Source organism: Sycon ciliatum, chromosome 8, assembly GCF_964019385.1.
Source record: "Sycon ciliatum chromosome 8, ocSycCili1.1, whole genome shotgun sequence".
NCBI lineage: Eukaryota > Metazoa > Porifera > Calcarea > Leucosolenida > Sycettidae > Sycon > Sycon ciliatum.
The window spans coordinates 11184072-11201548 of NC_088650.1; the positions used below are offsets into that span (position 1 = coordinate 11184072).

At 46.5% G+C, this 17477-nt stretch overlaps 1 protein-coding gene and 1 long non-coding RNA gene across 2 annotated transcripts; both read right to left on the bottom strand.

The window, feature by feature from the left end:
* Positions 1 to 6953: 6953 nt before the first annotated feature.
* On the bottom strand, positions 6954 to 17240 carry LOC135823400 (serine/arginine repetitive matrix protein 1-like). Its single transcript, XM_065336247.1, has 7 exons — positions 16672 to 17240; positions 12744 to 12859; positions 11724 to 11817; positions 10632 to 10721; positions 9974 to 10207; positions 9064 to 9384; positions 6954 to 7989 (listed from the first exon to the last, which is right to left on the bottom strand). The coding sequence occupies exons 1-7, from the start codon at positions 17033 to 17035 to the stop codon at positions 7625 to 7627; spliced, it is 1584 nt and encodes a 527-aa protein (XP_065192319.1). The 5' UTR covers positions 17036 to 17240; the 3' UTR covers positions 6954 to 7624.
* On the bottom strand, positions 15212 to 16661 carry LOC135823403 (uncharacterized). The gene is made up of 3 exons (XR_010554696.1): positions 16435 to 16661; positions 16155 to 16210; positions 15212 to 16082 (listed from the first exon to the last, which is right to left on the bottom strand). It is a non-coding gene; the product is annotated as an uncharacterized LOC135823403 (long non-coding RNA).
* Positions 17241 to 17477: the final 237 nt, after the last annotated feature.

The following is a 17477-nucleotide window of genomic DNA, read 5'->3' on the forward strand; positions in this document are numbered from 1 at the left end:
AACTGTGAAGAGTAATAATTAAATTATTTCCAATGTACGAAGATGGAACTCAAGAACAAACTAACCTACTCTTTATGTGTGGTGTATAATTATCTGCTTTTAATATATTGGACATTGTGTTGGCTTTGGACGCATGCCGGAGCTACAATGACGTACATGTAGTAGGTGGGACCAGGTTCGCAGTGCACATCACACTTATCACATACCAGTAGATCTACGCGTCGCGTGTGGACCTACATGACTTTGTACTACATGTACTAGTTGTACTTGTAGTGCAGTGATCTATTCAGCTAAGTAATACTGACTTTAGCCATGGCAAAACCCGGCGAAGCGTGATGAATGACATCACTGCATGTTCGCTTCTTCTACTGAGTACTGACTGTCTACGCGTACGGTGTGACCTGTGGAAACAACCCATAAAGATCTCGATACTGTACTGCATTGTACATTTGTAGCGCGATCGCGATAGATCCCAGAAAGGTCTCGGCGAGTAACTCAGTTGACATAGGCCAAGCACCTGTTACCATGGTTACTTTGTCATCTACAGCAGTTGAAATGACTCTCCGTCGAGAGAAGTAATAGTTGCATTCGCTTGATGCAGAACGTCAAACGTTGAAATCCATAATTAGATCGAAGGGATGGAACTAAGTTACTCGTAAGCTGCATATTTAGCATGTGTTATGGCGCGACCTCCACGCCATTTTGTCAGTTCAATGACGCTCTTGAAAGAGTTGACAGCATTGCAGAAATTCTCAGGGCTATGTCAGCAGCAGCAAACATCAGCCGTACATGTGGCCGCTGTAGGGGTTTGTGGCTCATGCCGCAACGGCCAGAAACTACTGGATTGATTAGTATGCCTATGGCGTGTCATGCAAATGCTGACTTTTGCAATGACTAGTTCGATGACTGTACGAACCCTGGCCTGTTACATCGCGCGCTGTGTCAGTGATGTCAAACTGCAAGCAGAGAAGACATACTAGTAGTGCGGCATTACGTTACTGTTACTGCGGATGAAGGTCAGAAGCTGTGACTACAGGACTCAAGGGCGTCGGAACCGCACCGGCCGGGGCGGCCATGGCCGCCCCACTTTTTCGGCCGTTTTTTTAATTTATTTTTTAGCACACTGCAACAAAGCGCGATGATCTCAGCGCAAACGTGGCAAATCCTTGTTATGTCCCCGATCGTGGTTTGTTGCAGAATCAAAAGTCCATGTCCACTGAAATGGCACCAAATGCCTGGGAATGCTTGCAATTGGCTTCAATTGTTGAATTTTTTTCCCGGGGAGGGTAATATTTGTCCCCGATCGTAGCATCTTCTTGGTTTTTTGCAGAATCAAAAAGTCTTTCATTGTAGTTACCGTACACTGAAATGGCACCAAATGCCCGGAAATGCTTGCAATTGGCTTTAATTTTTGAAATTTTTTCCCGGGGGAGGACCCCCCCATGGCCGCCCCACCTCCAAAGTCGTTCCGACGCGCCTGAGGACTGTTGTCGTTTTGTAGACCGACTACGACTACCGGTATACCGCGTGCCCGGTAATGACATGTGCGAGTCGTATACATGCGCTTGTTTGAGAGATGTGGACTCGACGTGCCGTAGTACCAGTGATTCGTTTGTTATGACGCGCGGCAACTGAGCTCCAACCACCTGCACACGTTCCTGTCAACTCGGTGCTGTGTTTTGACAACAATTTTCATTCAACGCGCTCCAAAAAAAGTCAGGTTGAATTGCCCACGCCTGGGGTTCTGACCAATCAGATGTTTCCCTTCGGAAAGATCCTTATGCAGCTACAATTGGGCCCTTGTTTACCGTCATTGGACAGCTCCCACGAAGCCCATGGAGCTCATCGAGTAATCCTTACTTGACAACACGTACACGTAGTACATTGACCTTCATCCGTATGCTGTCCAATGATATTTCGAAAGACTATGCTGAGAAATAATGCTAGTACTAGAAGTACGACTACTCACACACACAGTGTATCTACACCATCGGGTGATCTGCGTTCATGTTTCATGCTTCAGGTCGGGTGATGAGTAGGAACGACTGTGTCCAAGTGACACACTGCTGATGGTCCCAGTACAGCAGTGGAAGTTAGTTGTTTACCTTTCTGGAGCCAGCATGCAGGCCATTTCGCCAGTTGTATTTTTAGATTTGTTACCAACATCGCTCCACTACCTGTACATGTACAATATAGTAGCATTAGGGAAAGCTAGAATCAGCACAATTTCGAGAACTCATCTCAGCAAAGAGTGGAAGCCATAATTGGAGAAAACCTCACCACACCAAATTTGAACAATGGTCGAGAAGATGTAAAGTGATGATGATCACACGGAAACGTTCTGGAAACTAGTATTATATTTTACTTTGCTATGACTGCGCAATATGTGTCATTCATGACCAAATTTGAGGTTCGTTTTCAGCTCCAGCTCCTCCCCAGTTCCGTCACCGCCTCCAACATTGTAGTGGGGGAAGTGGGGAGCGGCTGGAGCTGAAATCGACACTGACTCACGCTGCCATCTGGTGTTCACGAGGTGTTTCTCGCGCTGGAAACAGAGCGTCTCTGTAAGTAAAATTTAGTTTGTATTCCTGGCGATGTTTGTGCCTGCAGAGCACTATATACATTGTACATGTAGATGTAAGTGGTGCTCTTCAGGCACAATCTTCTTCAGCCTACTACCCAAGCTCAACTGATGAGGGGCGATTTCCCCGAAACACTGTGTATTGAGCAGGGGTTGGTGCTTTCTTGCAGGTTTACCGAGCGGACGGTTCGATGGACTTCTCGTGTGCTCTGGATGGCAGTCTTTAGCCAGTCAAGTGAAAATCCAAGTCGACAGGAGTAGCGTGAGCCCCATCTAGGGAGCAACACACAATTCCCCAAGTATCGCCGAAGTCGCACCAACCTCTTCTTCACAATGAATTTATAGTAAAGAGTAGGAACTAGGTGTAGCGTATAGCGTATCCCCGTACGTTAGCATATCCCGTACGTAACTGTATTCCCGTACGTTAGCATATCCCCGTACTGTATCCCCATACGTTGGCGTATCCCCGTACATTAGCGTACGGAGTCTGCCTTTGCATAAAAGCTGCTGCTCACGATTCTTTTATTGCCAGTTAGTTAATTTAGTAGCCAGTTAGTTAATTTAGTTGCCAGTTAGTTAATTTCGTTGCCAGTACATTTCAATTGCCAGTTACAGTGTGTTCACTGAGACCCGTGTGCATTTGCCTCCGAGAGAGACTGCGGCCCGCTACAAATTGGTGGCAGCGGTGGGATATAGTCAACTTTGTCAGATTCGACCCCATGTGTTTTACGTGCTACAAATTGGTGGCAGCGGTAAATTCATTTTGTTTCATTCCATACCTAACTGTGTTACTTTACACGTTTCTCGGACCCCATGGCTCAACCCGCTACAGCTCCCTGCGACGAATCAAGATGAGAATCATGTTTCTTGCCTTCCTGGGCTTGGCCCTGCTTATTAGCCTGCAGCACAGTCAGGGAGCTAGCGTGGATCACCCTTCTCTCCGCACGGCATCCATTGGAGACTCCAATGGCGATTCCAAGCGACCCGCTACCTACATGTATACTACCGGTGGTGATGGCGAAGCTGATGAGGACGACGACATGCAGGCTGCTGACCAAGACAAGGAGGGTATTCCCCAAGACCAGCAGCGTTTGATTTTCGCCGGCACGCAGTTGGCAGACGGCCGAACCCTGAGTGACTACAACGTTCAGAGTCCACTATTCACTTGGCACTTCGTCTCCGTGGTGGGATGCAGATTTTCGTCAACACTCTTCCTGGCTAGACCATCACTCTTTACGTCGCGCAAAGCGATGCTATCGACAACGTGAAGACCACGATTCAAGGCGAGGAGGGGCGATCTGCCTGACGCCGAGCTAGCCTCTCTGAGTGACCGGCTCAACCAAGATGAAGATAAAACCTGGCTCGCCCTCCGCCATACCTCCAGCCGCCGTCGTGGTTACTAACGCTGATTCCAGGTATGGCATTTTCTTTCCTGTCTTCCTTCAGTCTCCCTGTTCTCTTCAGTCTTCCTTTATGCGAGTGTGTGAATCCAGTTTAGTTCGGTAGACGTCCGATCATGGTGAGCCACGGTCTACCCAGCTAACCTGGGACAATGTGTGTGGCAATGCCCCGTATAGTGAATGGTGATAATTATTATAGTATAGTGTATTCAGTTCGGTTTTTGAACTGCGATGTTCCTGGCGGGTTGTGCCAGCGTTGTGCAGCAAGCGTGCTGTGGTTTTCAGGTCCTATTTGGAGGACAGTTCTTTCCCCTTTTGACCCCGTGAGATCGTGTGAACCTGGTGTGCTTCTACTTTATGATTTGTTTATCAGTTCATTCTTCTGTCTATTCCAAACGTTATAATTTCCGATATTATTTGCCATATTCCGGTTGACGCTCTCCCAGTAATTCGCGATCTACTATAATGTTCACGACTCCATACCTGTATTATATTATTCAAGTCATCCATTCTGCCTATCTCTTATCGTCGAGTTTATTCCGACGCGACCATGCATGTCGCCAGTTTTTTTTCTAAATAGCAGCCAGTTGTTGATGTCCAGCTATTACCTACATGTAGTATTCGAATCACGAGGACGTGATTGTATTTGAGAGGGGAGGTGTAGCGTATAGCGTATCCCCGTACGTTAGCATATCCCGTACGTTACTGTATTCCCGTACGTTAGCATATCCCCGTACTGTATCCCCATACGTTGGGGTATCCCCGTACATTAGCGTACGGAGTCTGCCTTTGCATAAAAGCTGCTGCTCACGATTCTTTTATTGCCAGTTAGTTAATTTAGTAGCCAGTTAGTTAATTTAGTTGCCAGTTAGTTAATTTCGTTGCCAGTACATTTCAATTGCCAGTTACAGTGTGTTCACTGAGACCCGTGTGCATTTGCCTCCGAGAGAGACTGCGGCCCGCTACAAATTGGTGGCAGCGGTGGGATATAGTCAACTTTGTCAGATTCGACCCCATGTGTTTTACGTGCCACAAATTGGTGGCAGCGGTAAATTCATTTTGTTTCATTCCATACCTAACTGTGTTACTTTACACGTTTCTCGGACCCCATGGCTCAACCCGCTACAGCTCCCTGCGACGAATCAAGATGAGAATCATGTTTCTTGCCTTCCTGGGCTTGGCCCTGCTTATTAGCCTGCAGCACAGTCAGGGAGCTAGCGTGGATCACCCTTCTCTCCGCACGGCATCCATTGGAGACTCCAATGGCGATTCCAAGCGACCCGCTACCTACATGTATACTACCGGTGGTGATGGCGAAGCTGATGAGGACGACGACATGCAGGCTGCTGACCAAGACAAGGAGGGTATTCCCCAAGACCAGCAGCGTTTGATTTTCGCCGGCACGCAGTTGGCAGACGGCCGAACCCTGAGTGACTACAACGTTCAGAGTCCACTATTCACTTGGCACTTCGTCTCCGTGGTGGGATGCAGATTTTCGTCAACACTCTTCCTGGCTAGACCATCACTCTTTACGTCGCGCAAAGCGATGCTATCGACAACGTGAAGACCACGATTCAAGGCGAGGAGGGGCGATCTGCCTGACGCCGAGCTAGCCTCTCTGAGTGACCGGCTCAACCAAGATGAAGATAAAACCTGGCTCGCCCTCCGCCATACCTCCAGCCGCCGTCGTGGTTACTAACGCTGATTCCAGGTATGGCATTTTCTTTCCTGTCTTCCTTCAGTCTCCCTGTTCTCTTCAGTCTTCCTTTATGCGAGTGTGTGAATCCAGTTTAGTTTGGTAGACGTCCGATCATGGTGAGCCACGGTCTACCCAGCTAACCTGGGACAATGTGTGTGGCAATGCCCCGTATAGTGAATGGTGATAATTATTATAGTATAGTGTATTCAGTTCGGTTTTTGAACTGCGATGTTCCTGGCGGGTTGTGCCAGCGTTGTGCAGCAAGCGTGCTGTGGTTTTCAGGTCCTATTTGGAGGACAGTTCTTTCCCCTTTTGACCCCGTGAGATCGTGTGAACCTGGTGTGCTTCTACTTTATGATTTGTTTATCAGTTCATTCTTCTGTCTATTCCAAACGTTATAATTTCCGATATTATTTGCCATATTCCGGTTGACGCTCTCCCAGTAATTCGCGATCTACTATAATGTTCACGACTCCATACCTGTATTATATTATTCAAGTCATCCATTCTGCCTATCTCTTATCGTCGAGTTTATTCCGACGCGACCATGCATGTCGCCAGTTTTTTTCTAAATAGCAGCCAGTTGTTGATGTCCAGCTATTACCTACATGTAGTATTCGAATCACGAGGACGTGATTGTATTTGAGAGGGGAGGTGTAGCGTATAGCGTATCCCCGTACGTTAGCATATCCCGTACGTTACTGTATTCCCGTACGTTAGCATATCCCCGTACTGTATCCCCATACGTTGGCGTATCCCCGTACATTAGCGTACGGAGTCTGCCTTTGCATAAAAGCTGCTGCTCACGATTCTTTTATTGCCAGTTAGTTAATTTAGTAGCCAGTTAGTTAATTTAGTTGCCAGTTAGTTAATTTCGTTGCCAGTACATTTCAATTGCCAGTTACAGTGTGTTCACTGAGACCCGTGTGCATTTGCCTCCGAGAGAGACTGCGGCCCGCTACACTAGGTACAAGTTACGCTATATTGTCCACTAGCCCCACCAGTTACTTGGCAATCAGCTCATTCGATAACATTGCACAAAACTGACCGACAGTACTGACATTCTACAACTAACTGGCTATCTTGGTCCTTTTCTTTACATCTCATCCACTCATGTTCTGCGATTTGTGTGAGAGTGCAGGTTCGTGAAGGTTATAGGAGAACGGACGTATTATTTAATGCTAGTGCCCATGCTTTCATGCACGCAGGAGTACACGCACATAGCAATTATATCTTTCATAAAAAAGCACGTTCGGATATTCACCATTCAGGATGAAGGAATGGCGACGCCAAGTGTGACACTGATGTTTGTAGAGGTTAAATTCGAAGACAAACAATAAAACGTGAAGCCATGAATGGTTGCGGCTTCGTTAAGGAATGTCAATAGGAAAACAGGGAGAGTAACGTATCACTCAGGACTGTATCTAAATGGTTTTATGAAGAGGAAAGAAGATAATTGTGATAATTTGGGCGTGATCTGTTAGCTATTTATAACCAATCTCTTCGACCAATGTGTAAGAATGAGGTGTTTAACAATTAACGTGATAATATTAAGACTTTCTCAGTGTGATGGGATTTTACCAACACTATTCAACTAGAACGAGACAAATAAACGGAAGAAATGTGCAGTGCGGGATTGCTACATTTTCATTAGGAACTGACACATTGGAAGTGTGAATGCCTGGTTCGGATGGTTCATGCCAAAGGTGTGTGTCGTCATGGCAAATGGCTGGCTTGGACGAGACGTACTTTCCGTTTCATTGTCTTTCAATTGAATAATTAAAAAATGTCAAAGTGAAAATATCACCATGTTAGGGGTAGGTTTCGATTATATACTTTCCCGATTCGGGAAAGTATAGTTTAAGGAGAAGAACGCATAGCTTCGGCAAAATAATCGGACAGGTAGCGAAGTCCCGGCTTATCAATGATGCTAAGTGTTGAGACCTACTTCTGCCCAGGTGTCACCTGGTGCATAATGTACGTATACGATGGTTCGTACATCGGCTCGCCATCCTCCTCTCCGTGACGACTTTCTGGAATGGCAGAGTAATTGGGGGAGGTAATGTAATGCTCTTCCGGCCCTGTGGCGTCGTGGCCATTGGGCGAGCTCTCCTGGTATATTGCAGACATCCTTAGGCCTGTTCCACTCTCTTGTGACACTATGGAGCCGCGCCGGCCGCCGCATACACTGCCTTCGCTGCCGAAGCCGCTGTCCTCCTTAGGCGTTGTAGCGGGCTTAGAAACTGTGAGCTCAGGTCCCACGATACGTTGATACTGGTAGAAAGCCGCCACAGGCATAGGAGACACATCTGGAGCGGACCACAATACCAGGCAAGAACATTGAATGCTGGTTAAAGCTTGAAGGTTAGGCTAAAGGCTCCCTTAGTGCGAAACTCGAAAAGCCACCAATCACTGTCTGATGGTCGTCCATGCATGATACCAAGAGGTTTATGTACTCTTGATGATACTTGGAGTCCTAGCAGTTCTTTATATCGCCATACAAATTGAATGTTTCGTCCAAGCGAACCAAGAACATGCCGAATCCATAGCTTCAATTCGCAATGGACATAATGTGTACTTGTACTTGCAAATGTGTACTTGTTGTTGCGGCCGACCTCTGCTCATTGAGCTGTATTGTACATAACCATTGATATGTTGCATAGTGACATCCTTGCAATCGGCTCTCGCCGTATGATTGGATTCGATTGATTTTATTTATAGTCAAAGAGAAGTGGTGAGCTTCTTTTCGTCCCTCTTGATATTTGTAAGTTTTACTGTTGAGGCAACGAACCGAAATAATAAAAACCAAACCAAACCAGGCACACATGCTCTTTCCCTGGACACTGCAAAAACCACAACTCATTTCACAGAATCATTTTTTCAACGTTTCGGCAAATTTCCATGATCAGGATGCAATATTTTGTGACTTTTGCAGTGCCCAGGGAACGGGCATGTGTGCTCACCACTTCTCTTTGAGTTACGAAGCTGTAGGATGCCTCATACCTTCTACATTTACTTATACAGTAAAACCTGTGACTAACGAACACCCATTGGGGCCTGAGAAAGCGATCTTTAGTGGCAGGTGGTCTTTAGCTAGAGGTTTGCACCGCACAGCCATAGTATATGAATGTGAGGCCGTCAGTGCCCGGCAGAGTGGTCTTTAGTACCAGGCTGGTCGCTAGTCACGGTGGTCTTTAGCTACAGGTTTTACTGTAGTGGTGCCTATAAATTATAATGGATATCCGACTAATAGCCTTTCTGGTCTCTCGTGATGTGCTTTACTTTATTTAGCTCTGCTCAGCATTAAGTAAAATAACCCAAATTAAATCCATGAAATTGAATTCTTTAGCACAAACACAACATAGCGGCATATCAGAACTCACCGCCCCCAGTCACTAGCGCTCCATAACCATTGTCCACAAGCAGGCCGACCATTTTCTGGGTGATATCGCTTTCTCTGCGCTCGGCACATTTGCTTTTAAAGTTCTTCAGCATCTTGTAGATATGGTCGCCGTAGCATTGACCGCGTGCTGCGCTCTGTGAGATATCCCCCTTCATGTCGGCAATCATCTCCGCGGGGCACTCCAGCCTCAAGGCCAAGCTCTCCAGTTTGTAAACTGATTTGAACACCTGGTCGATGTTACACTTCGTGACGTTGTCCGCAATATCGGCTATGACGATGTCCACCTGCCGCAGATCTGCATCTAACAAAAGAGCAAAACACAATCGGATTTGCGGCGTCAAACACGAGAGGTGCAAAATGGGACAAATTAATCTCTCCTGGGTTGTCAATGCACCGAAGCCGAGCAACATGAATTCTAAGTCACAAAGTTTGAGAATTTTCATTCAAATCCTGGCCTGCCGCACAGGCAACCTGTTTCGGACCACCATGGCGGTTGTCTGGTTTTGGTGAATAAACGTGAAGCTCAAAGCTGCAAACTAGCGTCTTCTCTCTCTATGCTTTGCAGATACCGGATGATACAGTCATGTGTATCATGTATTCGGGATAATAATCATATTGAGCATTGAACGCGATGATATCTTAGTACAGCGAACGCGCTGAAGGTTGACTTTGGTTGTGACCTGTGATGTCAGCTACCTGGAGATCAAAGCGCTTTTATGTGTTTTTGGTTTTGTTTTGACAAGATAGCCACAAGCCAACATGGTGCAAACACCAGCAAGACAATAACAGAGCGACACATTGCAATGGCAGTCGAAGTAGTGGAGGCGGGACAAGAAAGATCCGGCTAAGCCGACCAAGGGTCTCGTTATCACATGACAAGCCCAACTAACCTTCTGCTGCTAATGGTGGGTGTGGCTCCGGTGGTGGTTTCCTGATGTCAGGATGGTGCGTCTTCTGATTAGGCAAGCGGGGAGGAGTTTTCCGAATCGGGGCAGGAGTTTTCCGAATCGGGGCAGGCGTATTTGGTGCTGACTGTGGCCCGTTGCACTCTGATGACGGCAGTGGTGCAAGGGACCTGTTTGGGGTGGCTGAACGGTGCCGGGCATGCACTGGCGGCGGGGATGCTGCAAGCAACACAGGCACATGTGCAGAATAGCGAACGAATGAAGTCATTAACTTAAAAGAAATCCTCTCTACATGATATACATGTAGAACACGACGACCTAAGTGTTACCTGGATTATGCTAACTGTTGCCCATTTCATACAAATGCATCGCAATATGATAATGTATAATTTCAATCAAACCTATGAATAAGATAATGTATTTCTGTTTCTCTGATCCGCTTTTCTGCTTTTCTTAAGATAAATGTCCCAAAGATCACAGGAACCGTATGGATGTAGCCTTTTGGCTTTCTTTTAGTCTCCTGAAATGCAATACTAGTAGGCGGAGACGCGATGACATGTACGTAAGTGCTTCAGTAATCAGATCGAATTATGCCACAGATGTGCTTCCAGAAAGAGGAAACAATTGGGCACGGCTTACTTACGGATTGACTGGGCACATTCGGATTCTAGTGTTGCCGTGCGCGATCTACGCGATGAAGACGAACGGTGTCGTGGAGGTATTGCAGGGCGTACTGTGAGCACACAATACACACACACACATACCACACACACACACACACACACACACACACACACATACACACACCACACACACATACACACACACATACACACACACACAACACACACACACACACACACACAACACACACACAACACACCACACACACATACACACACACACACACCACACACACACACACACACACGCACGCATACACCACACACACACCACATACACCACACACACACACACACATACACACACACACACACACGCACACCACACACACACCACACACACCACACACACACACACACCACACGCACACATACACCACACACACACACACACACACACACACACACACACACACACACACACACACACGCACACACCATGGCTGGTTAACATCGCCCGTATCACATGTTTACGGGAATTAGATCGCCGTGATTGTGGAATAGAAAGAAAATAAACCACCCACAATGTAGCAGATACATGTACAATACACAATAGCGAGAGTTTCCAGATTGCCTAGAGCGCTCAATACCACAAGGATGGAGCAATACCACAAAGGCGGCAGAGAACAAAGAAAACCGGCGAGATCATTTCTTCTGCCTTTGTAGCAGATACACAACCATTTATTCTATTTTTCGAATTGCCGGCACTTACCCTCATCACCTCATCTGGTGTCCTTTACGTTTCACGCGATGTACTTGCTGTACTCTATACTAATTCCTGTTTCGGCCTGAGAATATCGGAAGCTGCATGAGTCTTCAATTTTAAAAATATTACATGCCTTCAGTGAGGGGTATTGACCAGTCCAGCAAAGTAAGCACATACAATGTGCACGTGGGCGGTGAATCGCGATGAAATACATGTACATTGGCACATTCAGTGTACTGTACATGTGCAAGTACATGATTGCATGATATCAAATGAACTGCCTAATTTACGATAATTATTGTGCAGGTCAAAATAATGAGTAGACGAGAGAGCAGCGTCGACTTACCGTTTTGAGTGTTTTCGTACTCTGGGTCTCTATTGCGGGCTGTAGTCTGAACATCGCTATTGCGCCTTGGCGGTCGTTGTGGACTTTCGGAAGCCTGCAAGCAAGAACATAGTACCAATAAGGCTTCCGAACAGGGTAGCGTAATGGTTATATTCTTGCTATTCCAATTTTGAGTGACACAGACACGAAGTAGGGTGCCAGGTGTCGAAGTCGCACAGTACCATTAACCCGGCGACATGGTGTGTGTCCAGGCAGTAACGTTGGCATTCGGATTATCCCAAGTTGTTCATTGTACTGTTGAGATACCGAATTCAAATAAATCAAAACAATGCAAAACAATACAATAGTAACGTTTTCATTTAAAAAAATATTGCTCCAATATAATAATATCGAAGCAAATTTTTTTAAATGAAAGCATTCCTATTATTTATATTCTCATCTCGCCTTTGTGGTAAACAAAGGCAAACGGACAGACTGACCAACAGCCGTCAGCAGGACCAAAAGGCAGACAGGAACTCACTTATCTATCATGTTTTGAAGAAAACGTTTGGTTGTCGATATCAACTACTAGTACATGTATATTAGTGTCCGTCAGAGTCAGGTCCTTTGCTACTATTGTGTGGCTCAGCTACGTCATAATGTAGTTTAAATAGGCAGAAGGCTGACTGACAAGCCGATAGACAAATGGATAGTAAGGGAGAAAGAGGAGAGAGATGGAGAGAGAATCGGAGAGAGATAAAGAGAGAGATAGAGACATAGAAAGAGACATGAAGTTCGAGTCAGAAAGAGAAATAGCGCAGACACCAGGCTGATTGTGATGTTCCGTCAGGGTTCACACGCCGTTGAAGGAAGGAAGGTTGTCGCCAGGATGTTTGCCCGGAATTGTCGCTGCTCAATTTTACATGCCCGGCTTTCCGAATAATAACAATTGGGGGTGGTTTACCGACGGAACACATTGATAGGGCTTGGATCAGGTCATTCTGGAGAAGTGTACATGTGAATAAACCCAATCACACTCACGGTGCGTTGAGATGCGGGGTTCGGCATTCTCAGGAGCTGTTTGTTCAGCTGGGCGCTGACCGCCTGATGTGAAACAAGCTTGGGGCATGGTGGATCAGCCAGGACGCAATTAACACCTATACACAACACACATTGCATAATACGATTATGCACACACGGAAATAGGCCTTTTGCGTGCACACACAGACACAAACACACATGTACATAATACAAGTTCAGGTGCATGCACGCACGCACGCACGCACGTACGCACGCACGCACTGGTCAATACGCAGACAGACCCCCACCGTCCAGCACTGCAGCAGGTCGTGATGGTGTCCATTGTCACCACCATTCAGCCTGGGTGCTAGTATCCGATTTGCTTACTCAGCACCTGATCTGAATCACTACTACTAGAGTGTGTGTGTGGGGGGGGGGGGGCATGAACCTCAGTTGATCTATATGTACTTAAAAAAAATAACGATTTTAAACCAAAAAGGCTGAAGAGAACAGAGACAAGCTCTAGCCTGTTGTCTTTGTTCTCTTCAGCCATTTTCATATTGCTCCTCCTTGTGATGTTGAGCATTCTAGTCTGGGCAATCTGAGAATTCTCGCTAGTATGTGAATTATAATTCCATGCACATGTACATGTATGTACATGTGCATGTACTTCTACACAAACAATTGTACATGTATAGATAAGAAACAGAGGAGAAACAGAAGTTATCGTTCTCAGCCGATCCCTGGACAGGATAGCGGAACAGTGACGCACGACCAAGAAGCTAGGCTAACTCCTCGGGGATTACGAGGATGTCTCTCGGCGGAAACAACTAGCCGCTGCAGCGTTTAGATCGCTCTGGTCACTATGGAGCCGGCGCAGTACCGTTGGAGAAGAACTGAGGCTTCGTCTCTACAATGCGTTTGTACTACCAGTGCTAGTATACAACGCCGGCACATGGGGATTGACGGCAGCTGCCGAGGGTGGACTCGACGCATTCCACCGCGGCCAGCTCCGCTCACTGATCCGTGATCGGCTTCGTCTGGCCGCAGAAGATCGCACCAACAGCACTCTACGACAGGTGAAAGGCAGAGCCGATCAGCCGCATCATCACCAGAGCTCGGTGGAGGCTATTTGGCCATATCCTTCGACTTCCCAGTGATGCTCCCGCCGTCCTAAGCATGGTCAACTACTTTGAATGTGATGACCGCAAGTGGAGAGACCACCCTCGCATCACCCTGCCGGTGAAGCTCGACGACGACCTCAACCGAGCTGCGTGCGGGCGATTGCGGAGCCTGGAAGATCTGGAGCGCCTATAAGACGTACAATGTAGCTGCAGTTCGAAGCGAGTGGAGACAACTACTGGATATGATCTGCGAGTAGAGGTTTCGGCGATGAAACCGCCGTCACCTTTTTCCCAGATCACGGAAATATCGCTCAATACACGTTTTAAACATTCTATACACAAGGTATTAACAGCTACGTTTGTGCTTGTTGTCTTTATGTCTCCTATATCAACTGCTTCGCTTACCATGTCCAGCATAAGCGAACGTGTGGACTGTGTTTGTGCATGGGTGGCTTGCACTTGCACTGTTGACGCTGCCGCGGGAATGCATAATTATAATAATAATTATAGAAAAGAAAAGAAAAGGACCAAGGAACTACAAGGTTCGCTGTAATGTCCACTAACACCACCAGTTACTGAACAATCAGGTCATGTGATAACATTGCACGACACTGACCGATCTTTTTTTATTTATTTTTCACTTTGTTTTACTTCGCAAAATCCACTCTATAAATTTTATCCTTGGCTCTCCATCCGAGCCCAAGTACATGTTCATGTACATGTATTATGACATTGTGTTAGTATGGAAAACAAATCAGCGTCAGTTGGTGCGTTCCCTCGGAATGAATGACTTGTTTAGGCCATGACATGCCATGCTTGCAGGCAAAATTGTACATGTGCATGTAGCCCGTGCGCACATTTGCAGTTTTGACACCCGACTGTGAGTGTGACCCGAGCTTGCCACACCACATCGCGGCGGTCCACAGTTGCCAGTGAGTTGGCAACTTCGTGACAGGGCCAACTCTTGGGTGGGTCGCTTCAAGGGTTAACTTATAGGGAAAGTACCAGCTACACGTATACTACTGGTAATGCACATGCATTTCTCTGTACATGACTGACTGGTACATGTACATGTAGCTTCTCCTGCCCATTCATTCTGACATTCACCTCCTTCTACATGTACACGTACATGATTGTACTCTGGGCGCCCATTTAAATAAAGTGACATGCACATTTTCTGCCGTGAGAAAACCGGAAAGTAAATGCAAATAGCAGCGCTACAAGGGACTAAGACGGATCTGCAGTTGACGTCACAGACAACCCATCTTTGGCATCCTTGTGGCGATACACATGTACATGTGCATTGCACATCTCCGAAATACGTCATGTTGTACAACAGCTAGAGTTGGATGGAAGTGCATTCATGTTACGTGTTTTTGTGGTATTTAAAAAAATCCACGGTACTTCTGCCTTCCATGCAATGCACCGTCCCTCAATGATCTCTACGTTCTCAATAATGCATTGCCATTGGTCATACAATGTACTGTACATTCTCTTTCATGTACAAAGTAAATGCAAGGTATCTTGCTGCCAATCTACACATACGTTGTGATATCAGGGAGCGAAACATGTACATACAATGTAATTGTGTACATGCTATACATGAGTGTAGATACAATCATATAGAAAGGTGTTCGCTCCCCACATCGGAGCTCGCGCTTTTCCGTCGACTTGACTTGGTACATGTACTTGACTGACTCACGAGTCACGACTGCCATCCACATCTCGTATAATTAAACATGAGCGCAAAATGCAATAATAATCAAAGATATTAACCCATCTTCCAAGTATTTTAGGTAAAACAGACAACTTTGAAGCGATGCGTGCTGCACCCCATGATCCCTAGACCTTACGTCTGGGGGGGGGGGGGGGAACAGTGCACCTATCCCTGCACAGCTGATATAGGCTTATTATAGCATGTGCACATTATTCGTTGCCCGCATGCGCTGGTTTTCTCGCTGATCTCAACGTCAACGTAGGCACAAGCCATTTTAAAAGACTTACTGATTCCCGTCATGCAATCGCTTTGAAATACCCAGGCACGTATCCTTCTTTATACTATTGAGTCAGCCCCTTCATTCAGCGTTCTACCTACAATGTGTTCTACCTACAATGCGTTCTACCTACAATGCGTTCTACCTACTATGCGTTCTACCTACAATGCGTTCTACCTACAATGCGTTCTACCTACAATGCGTTCTACCTACAATGCGTACTACCTACAATGGCGTTCTACCTTTTTTTTTGTGAAAAAACTCTTTGCTGGTAGTGTACGTGATCTTTTTTTTCTACCTACAATGCGTACTACCTACAATGCGTACTACCTACAATGCGTACTACCTACCATGCGTACTACGGTAGTACCTACAATGCGTTCTACCTACAATGTGTTCTACCTACAATGCGTTCTACCTACAATGCGTTCTACCTACAATGCGTTCTACCTACAATGCGTTCTACCTACAATGTGTTCTACCTACAATGCGTTCTACCTACAATGTGTTCTACCTACAATGTGTTCTACCTACAATGTGTTCTACCTACAATGCGTTCTACCTACAATGCGTACTACCTACAATGCGTTCTACCTACAATGCGTTCTACCTACAATGTGTTCTACCTACAATGTACAATGTCAGGTACATGTATCTCCAACGACTTCCAAGGAAAACTGGATTACCACCACTAGTATTTACTGAAGACGTTCTTTGCCGAAAAATGATGACACCGTGGAAGAGCTCGGGGCGTAAATGATGACGATTCACTGTCGTGAATACAACAACGGTGACTGCAATTACTAAAGGCACTTTAAATTTACCACTTACCTGACCCCTTGATGTCTTTTGGCGCCGAGAAAGCCGATGATCGGTGACGATACCTTGGTTGAGCGCAATGTGGAGAGCCCCGCTCGGCACATTCATGACCTTCTGAACTGGAGACGGTATCGCGAGGTATCTCATAGCCTTCCGCTTCCTCTGCATAATATATTGCGCTGCTCCTTCCAGAATCGGCCGTGCGACTGCGCCGTCGTCCAGGACAATCGCACTTCTTGGGTGCTACCGGCGGCGGTTGTCGCTCTGTGGCTTGCTGTGGGCGAACGAAGGGCTGCGTGTTGGAAAGCTGCAGGGTATGCTCCAGTTGCTGGGTGACTAAGCTCACCCTCCGTGATTCACCGACTCGTTCAGACATTTTTAAACAACTTCTCCCTGTCGTCAGGGGGCGGAATTTACTTGGACTTGTAGGTTTGAGCGCTTTCGAGAAGCAATCCTCTCGATCAGGGTGGTTAGCAAGGTTAGCTTACCATTCCATTCTTATAGAACTGATTTTGCTGGCCAGGAGCTCTCTTCTGCCTCGCATGACAGCAAAGTCAAGCATTTGGGAATGCGCTGGTCTTCTAAAGTTGAGACCTCAAATGAGAATGATGTTTGCACGGAGAACAGGGAATTCCCGGGCGCCCAGAAGCCTGTCGCGCGGACACTGTCCCGGAGACCAGGCTGTCAATCGCGTTATCCTTACTCCTAGTTCTACACCACCACCTGCCAACGATGTCTATAATCGGACCAGTTGCGTGCCTGTGTCTGTACTAGTGCTAGCTGGTCCTCGTAGCATGCCAACTCTATCAGGGTTCTAA

Coding starts and splice junctions, on each gene's coding strand:
- LOC135823400 (XM_065336247.1), bottom strand. CDS start 17,035: ATGTCTGAACGAGTCGGTGAATCACGGAGGGTGAGCTTAGTCACCCAG. Junction 11,818..12,743: donor ACCCCGCATCTCAACGCACC/GTGAGTGTGATT, acceptor TCTTGCTTGCAG/GCTTCCGAAAGTCCACAACG. Junction 7,990..9,063: donor AGCGCTAGTGACTGGGGGCG/GTGAGTTCTGAT, acceptor GGTCCGCTCCAG/ATGTGTCTCCTATGCCTGTG.